This window comes from Carettochelys insculpta, chromosome 24, assembly GCF_033958435.1.
Source record: "Carettochelys insculpta isolate YL-2023 chromosome 24, ASM3395843v1, whole genome shotgun sequence".
Classification (NCBI taxonomy): domain Eukaryota; kingdom Metazoa; phylum Chordata; order Testudines; family Carettochelyidae; genus Carettochelys; species Carettochelys insculpta.
This window is the reverse complement of record NC_134160.1, coordinates 6,906,849-6,914,800: the sequence shown is the minus strand read 5'-3', so window position 1 is coordinate 6,914,800 and position 7,952 is coordinate 6,906,849. Positions and strand designations below refer to the sequence as shown.

Genomic DNA, 7,952 nt, shown 5'->3' with positions numbered 1-7,952 from the left:
TCCAGTAACTGGGTCCTCCAGCAACGCTACCCACCCAGACCCAGGAAAGATGCAGGTGTTTCGAAGACAGACACACTTAGCTGGAGATGTACTCATCCAGCCAAGTCAAATTTTCCTGCTGACTTTGCATTGTGCAGTACAAAGCTTTAGTCATTGTTCAGTCTCACACTGGAGGGAGAACAGGCCGAAGCCTCTCCCCCCTAGAGCTGTTTACAGACCCACACAGCTGGCTCAGTAGATACTTCTACCTGTTGGATCCAGTTAACAGCACATAGAGAAATCAAAGCTACCAGCCTGCCCCAAAGCCCAGGATCCAAACTGCTGAACTTCAAGGAAGTACGGATCGAAATTTGACTTTCTGGACAGAGTTTATAACTTGGGCATTGAAGCTTTCTGGTAGAACTCTGAGTATGGGATAGAGCTGTGAGATAGCACAGGAGATTCCACAACGCATTTGTGTGCTGCCCCAGTGCCAGGATCTCTCTCAAACTTAGAGCACTAAAATCATACCCCACTCCTCAGGAAAAAACACAACAGAGCCAAGAGAAAGGTTTCTAAGGAGATATTTAATTTCTGAACTGATCAGTTGCAGACACTGGCAGCATGGCTGGCCCGCAGGACAGAGACAGCCAACAGCAGAACAACTCTACCTGTGGCATAACTGCGCCAACTTTTACAGAACAGTTTCATTCCCACAACACGTACACAGAGGGTGATGGACAGCTAGCTCTGCTGGCAGCAGGATTCAACGTCAGCAGCAGCAGATCAAGGCCTGACCTCCTCTTTGCCACGCTGGTGCTCAGGTGGTGTATATTGCCCTTCCTTTATTAGCTTCTTCCTCTGTGCCAAAATTGCATTCAGTCGCTTTATCTGCCAAAGACAAATGGAAGGAATAAAGACTGTATGGGAGGAAATGAGGCCACTAAAGACACAGTAGGAATTGTGAAGCTTCCTTCAAGGCCTCACAAGTCAGCGACCCTGGCAGAAATGCATGAGGACATTCTACAGTTTGCATCTCCCAAATCCAGGACTCTCTCATCTAACCAGAGATTCCTGGGGCCAGAGCAGTCTCTGTGGAGCTGGTATGTGCACAGCCATAGCCTGCCTCCAGTAGCCCGGCCAGGCAGGAGCAGGCAGATGGGCTGGGGCTGGCTTCTGGCAGCACAGCTGGGGATGGCATGGCAGCCAGGACCCACTTCTGTTTACTCGATCGGAGTGGCATCCAGGTCCTGTCAGGGTCCAGAGTGGTGGCCGGACCCAGGGCTAGCAGCAGCTGGAAGCAGTGGGGAGTTGTGGTAGTCCGGGGGGGGGGGGCCAGAAGCAGGCAAATTCCTGGTTGGACCTCCCTGGTCCAGGAAATTCCCTTACTTAGGACAGGTCTGGTCCCAAGGGTGCCAGACCAGGGAGGTCCAATCTGTAATTAAAGGTACAAACGTTATCATCACATCGTCTCCCAAAGTATAATGGCAATAAGAATCTATTTAACTGGAGGGGAATGGAAAACCTCAACAACTAAATGTGGTCATGTGTCCCCACAGCAACCACAGCCTGAAGGGGCTGCAATACTATACACCTGCATGAACATCTAATGAGTTACAGATTGTTATATTTTACTGTCTTTTTAACAGACATCGGAATTTTAATAAAAAAACCTTTCCATCATTTGTAACCACTCCTAGAACTTGTTTGCTTAATGTTATTTTCCCCCCTCCATCAGCCGCTTTCACACATATTACAGATGAAGAGTTGTTGCATACATATATTAGTATTTTAAGAGCACCAGAGGGTTTTTAGTTATAAAAAGCTACATTAGCTTTACACAGAAATCCATTGGCCCACAATATGGATGACATGTGAGTAACCCAGAATAATTTAGGAAGCAATTTTCATTGCAACGTAACAGAGTTCTCCATGAAGGAAATCACTAATCTGCCTTAAATACAAGGCACTGTGCACACACTTTCAACCACTAAAAAGTCTTGCCTTATACTGTAACCCATCAGGACAAGGATTGTCTCTTTTCTGGCATACAGCACCTACCACAATGGGGCTCCAGTACTGGTTGTTATCTTTCAGCTACCATGTGATGAACATTTGTTACTAATAATCATATGGCTTGAGTCAAGATGCTATGTTCATAGAAACTCCAGGGAAAATTTGGAGTGAGAGTTTACCCAAGAGTCTTTAATGTCTTTTGTTATTTGCTTACTATTCTCTGCACAAGCAACATTAAACTTCCATTCTTCTTACCACTTCTCCTGAAATCTTTCTGCCTTGCATCCCCAGTAACTTTCAGCGATGGCTCCCATACACATAAAGCAACCCTTGTAAACTTCTCTGTCACGGTGTTCCTATAGGATCAGGGACAATTAGCCTTATCTAAGAGGCTTCAGTTGTAGCACCATAAGGACTAAGGTATATAAACCCTTTTGAAAATGCACTGTGCTACACAACCATCATCCAAGGGACACTATTTTTAACATACACTCAGTTACCAGTTACTATGTGATACGGATATCTGCATAATGGGCAGAATTTTAATTAACAACTCCCTCCATGGTATAAGCACATCATGACTAAAGTAGGATTCAGGACCTTGTAGTCAGGAAACAGGGAAACAGTCAGGCCAGTCTGAATTATACTTCCCAGTTTGTCTATTTCATACCCTTTATTAGTACAATCCTTGGCATCCTTTCAAGAAGACAGAGCTGCCCAGCAAAAAGCTCAAATCCACATTTTCCTTATTGAATGAGCCTCATGAATTATTTGTGTTAGAGAACAGGAGGTTGAGTGCATCTTAGCTGAAGTCATTAAAAAGTAGACAGCATGCTGCAATGTTACACAAGCTCTGTAGCTCAGTTAGCCAAAACAGGAATATCACCTGACATATTGGCTTCCCTGCTGAGCTGACCAATCTGTTGGCTTAGTGAAAGAGAACTGAACAGAGCATTTTTTGGAAGCGTGTCTTGTTTGCAAATGAACATAAATATGTCAGGGTTTGAAAAGTTCCAGGTCTGAATTTAATTACAAAGTTATGTGCTCAGACTCTATGAAGTACTCATCCCAACTTCCCACCCAGGCAATAACTGGAAACAAAAATCTCCAAGAAAAAAAAAATGTTTTGAGAGGCAGAGATAGGACTACTTTATCCTCCGCTAATCCACTGATGACATCACATCCTGCTGTTTCTGCACAATAGTAAATTTCTCACTGGATGCTAACCATGCATTTCTATAGTTGAATTCTGCTCTCAGGGTATCACTGAAGTCCCTGAGAATTGCAGATATGTATCTGGAGGTAAAATCTGGGTCCCAGGAATTAGTGACAGGTAATTTTCTACTGGACTGAAAATTGTGCATAGCCTTTATAATTTAACCCAGTGTTCACACTGTGTGCAGTACACATTTCCCCTACCTACCTTCCTCCCTCCCTCCCCTTTACCGCCCCCAGCATCTAGCTCATCTCTTACCATTTTTTTCCTAGTCAGACATTCCTGGAAGTCCTCATATTCTAGTCTGCATTCCTTGCGTGCACGAGTCTGCCCAATGCCACTAGCACACTCAACCCATTCCTTCTCAAAGACTTGGCACAAAGTTGGCTGTTTGAAGGGTTGCTCTGAGCTCTGAAGCAGCATCCATTTGTCTGCATTGATTCCCAGCTTGTCTTGGAGATCCAAAAATGGCATGGCTGAGGAGGAGAGACAAAAAGTTATAAGACTAGTCTAGAGATTTAGCTAAGTAAAACAGAAGCATATAAAAGCACGTATACCAAAACAAGACTTTTAGTATACAATTTAATACTTTTCCCAAGCAGTTCCTTTTATAATGCTTGTAGGATGGCAAAAGCAGTAATGCAGTGTAGAGACAGTTATGTTTGCACCAAAGCATTGTTGCTTATATCGCTTATGTGGTATAGTAAGTGCACTGAACTGGGACTCAGGAGACCCGGATTGTAGACATTTTTCTGACCCTGACTTGCTGGGTGACCTTGTGCAAGTCACTTATGTGCCTCAGTTTCCCCACCTGTACAGCAGGAACAATTACACCTATCTTATTTGTAAAGCATGTTGAGATTTAACAATGAAAAGTGCAGGATTGTTTTAAGCCATACCACCAAAAGTACATTCACTTGTACATGCTCTCTCTAAACAAAGAGCATTTCCAATACAGAAAACTCTTGCTAGTCTATTCAAGGACTAAACTCCTAATTCTACTAACAGTTACAACAAGCAGTCCTGTAGCACCTTAAAGACTAACACATTTATCAGGTCATGCACTTTCATGGGTAAGACTCACCGTCAGATTGAAGCATACACTCAGCCTGCTAAAAGATTCTGGATTCAAGTGTGTACTCCAATCATCTGAAGAAGTTTTACCTATGAAAGTGCATGACCTGATAAATTTGTTAGTTTTCAAGGTGCTATAGGCCTGCTTATTATTTGTGAAGCTACAGACTAACACTAAGAACAACAAGAAGTTTTGGGACACCTTACAGACTAACAGATATTTTGGAGCGTCAGCTTTCGTGGGCAAAGACCCGCTTCATCACATGCAGTGATGCATGAGTCATGCACCTGATGAAGTGGGTCTTTGCCCACGAAAGCTTATGCTCCAAAATATCTGTTAGTCTATAAGGTGTCCCAAGACTTCTTGCTGTTTTCGAAGCTACAAATTAACACAGCTACCTCTCCGATACTTGTCAGCATGCAAGACTAACACTAAAGCATTCATTGACATCTATGGGATTTATGGTAAAACCTCTTGTCCTTTTTTGCTGGTGGGAATTCACTCTCGAGCATGGGGGCAAAACTGGCCTACTGCCACAAACAGTTCACAATGGACACTAGAAAAGCACACAGACCAAAAGTATGACAAATATCAACAAATGCTTTGTCTCTTACACTGAAGGTGATAATTGAATGGCAGCATGAGAAATTGCACCCATCTAAAACACAGTTAAAACACAGCCTTTGTTACAAGAGCATGGATTTGTGGCAATAAGCTTGCTAGTAAAAAGTTTCATACTACAAAATAGTTAACTAATAGCCTTGTGGAAGAATAAAGATAGAGATATTGGTGACCAGTGTTTTGACCCAAAAGCCTCTGAGGAATCATTTATGGGGTTTATTACTATCAACACAACAGCCCACATATTTCTTCATAGCAGCTGATGCCTCAAATAAAAGAAACAAAAACACTTCCAATATGCTTGGAATACTTTATCACATGAAACAGTGTTGAATGCAATTTGCAATCATCACTGTCTTAATAAAAATCAAGCAAGTGGAATTCACAATTCTATAAAGAACTACCTAGAGCAGGGCTCAGCAACCCCCAGCACATGTTTCAAGAGTGGCACATGAGATAATTTTCATCAGCACATGGGGCAGGAGCTCACCCCTCTGTCCCCATGCAGCCAGGAGCTTGCTCAAAGCCATGCTGCCTGTGGATTAACAAAAGACCAGCTAATGCTATCAACCACCAACTAAACAGTTGTGCTCTGCATCTTAATATACTTATTAATGAAGCTGTTGTAAGAAAGACTATTAGGCTACATCTACACTAGCCTTTCTTTTCAGAAGGGGCACAGTAATATGTGAGTTGGGAAGATGCTACTGAGGCGCTGCCATGAATATGCACCGCCACACAAGCATAATGGCAGCCGTGCGCGATCGTGCACTGCCCATGTAGATGGGAGCCTTTCAAAAGGACCACCGGACTTCGAAAACCCCTTCTTCCTATTTGTTTTTTAGGAAGAAGGGACATTCAAAGTCTGGGGAGGTCCTTTCAAAAGGCCCCATCTACATGGGCAGTACGCGATTTGAAAGCAGCACTTTGTAAGGAAGTTGGAAGAATCAAAGTTATGCATTAGTCATGTATATAGGGAAACGTACCATTTTTAGATCAAGATGCTGAACTGAAATAGTTTTGTTTTAGATTCCACACCAAAATGATGGAAAAACACAACCAGAATAAAAAGGAAACATAAACCAAGACTTTGTTAAGCTCTATGAACCTATGTTTTTGTATATTCAGAACCGGTTTGATTTCTCTGACAACATAATGATGAACTTTAAAACCATTGGCCTTTATGAAAAGATTAATTTCTCAGCCCTTAATAATGTAATGGAAACATTCAAAATGAAGGAATCATGAACATGGATCAGCTGTATGAGTTCTGAGCCAGTTGAGATGCGACTGAAATATCAGGGTATTTACAAATCTGTGAACCAAAAACAGATGGAGCTATTTCAAAAGTGTGAAAACAAAAACTGAAAGACCTTTTTCCCCGACTGAGTTTTTTTACACTTCATGTACCAGGAACAAATGCCCTTGCAGACATAATTCTCTTCCTTACTGGGAAATAGTTTGACAAACAAATTTAATTAAAAGCTAACTAATAATGTGCATAAACTTGCAGATGGCCTGCAAAGATTTCTTCATCTCAGAACAACAGGATAAAGAGTTGCACGAAATACCACTAGTGAATATATGCAAGTGCTAATTATTATGAGCAGTATCAACAACCTGAAAAGGACAAACCCCTCTCGCACCACAAGTTGCCACCCTGAAAAAAGAATCAATACTTCTCCTGGGTAGGAGAAGGCAGGGGAAGGAAACCAACCAAAGTGTTTGGTAGCAACCCCTGAAGCAATCCCTCCACACTCCACTGTGGATAGGTGCCCAGAAAGAAGCTGAGGCAACTCCCTTCTCTCGCTCCAGCCTCTGCATACCCCCCTAAGAACAGGGACACAGGGAGTGGCTGCGGCACCTCTTCCTCCCATACACCCTTGTGGAGAGACGTCCAGAAAGCTAGGGCAACTCCCTCCAGCCCCGCATACACCCCTAGGAATAGGGACACAAGGAGGGGCTGGGGCAGCTCTCCACCCCCGCCCCCCATACACCCCTGGGGACAGGGACACAAGGAGGGGCTGGGGCAGCTCTCCACCCCCGCCCCCCATACACCCCTAGGAACAGGGACACAGAGGGGCTAGGGCAGCTCTCCACCCCCGCCCCCCATACACCCCTGGGGACGGGGACAGGGACACGGAGGGGCTGGGGCAGCTCTCCACCCCACCCCCCATACACCCCTGGGGACGGGGACAGGGACACAGGAGGGGCTGGGACAACCTCTGAGACAACCCCCTGGCTCCCCCATGCCCCCGGAGGCGGGGCCTGCTGCCCCACAGGCTCCGCCCCCCTCCCCGCCACCGAGCTACAGGCCCAGCGCGAGGGGTGGGAAAGGAGAGCCGAAGGCGCGGCCCTCACAACCCAGGGAGCACACAAGCCCCTCCCCCTCCCCGCCGGAGGCCGCCCCCCCAAAGAAGGAGCTTCACCTGAGGTCTCCCCGCCGCGCCCGCCTCCTTCGTCCGGTCAGGAACTTTACGACACTCGCTGCCGTCAACCTCTCCCCTTCGTCCGCCACCCGCGCTCTACTTTACGGCTGGGAGTCACCTCAGCGGGGGTATCATAGAGAAACGAGGGAGAGAGAGTTCCTTTCCAACGGGCGGGGGAACAGGTCCTGCCGTGCACACCTCCAGCGCCACCTACCGGCTGGAGGCCCCAGTGGTCCCACTGTTTCCTGCAGGCTGGAGCGTGACATGCGCAGGGGAAACACTGATGTCATCTGCACATCCAGGGATGCGGATACCCGCCGGGGTAAAGCGGATACCCACTGGGTGCAGAGCTCTGCCTCCGGCGTCCTGCAGACCAGACTTGTCTGGTCTCCCCTGTACACTGGTGGGGGGCGGGGGAAAGAAGCAGTCCAGTTGCACTTTAAAGACTAACAAAATAATTTATTAGGTGATGAGCTTTCGTGGGACAGACCCACGTCTTCACACCATGGCCCCACCAGAACAGACTCAATATTTAAGGCACAGAGAACCAAAAACAGTAATCAAGGAGGACAAATCAGAAAAATATTAGCAAGGTGAGCAAATCAGAGAGCAGAAG

General features: G+C 45.7%; 1 protein-coding gene across 1 annotated transcript; it reads right to left on the bottom strand.

The window, feature by feature from the left end:
* Positions 1 to 547: 547 nt before the first annotated feature.
* Positions 548 to 7,459, bottom strand: NDUFS5 (NADH:ubiquinone oxidoreductase subunit S5). Its single transcript, XM_074976406.1, has 3 exons — positions 7,337 to 7,459; positions 3,470 to 3,687; positions 548 to 870 (listed from the first exon to the last, which is right to left on the bottom strand). Exons 2-3 carry the CDS (start codon positions 3,683 to 3,685, stop codon positions 766 to 768), a joined length of 321 nt encoding a protein of 106 aa, XP_074832507.1. The 5' UTR covers positions 3,686 to 3,687; positions 7,337 to 7,459; the 3' UTR covers positions 548 to 765.
* Between the last annotated feature and the right edge of the window lie 493 nt (positions 7,460 to 7,952).

Excerpts from the sequence above, each read along its gene's own strand:
- NDUFS5 (XM_074976406.1), bottom strand. The coding sequence starts at position 3,685 with ATGCCATTTTTGGATCTCCAAGACAAGCTGGGAATCAATGCAGACAAA. Across the intron at positions 871-3,469 it reads GTCTGACTAGGAAAAAAATG|ATAAAGCGACTGAATGCAAT; the intron begins GTAAGAGATGAG and ends TGTCTTTGGCAG.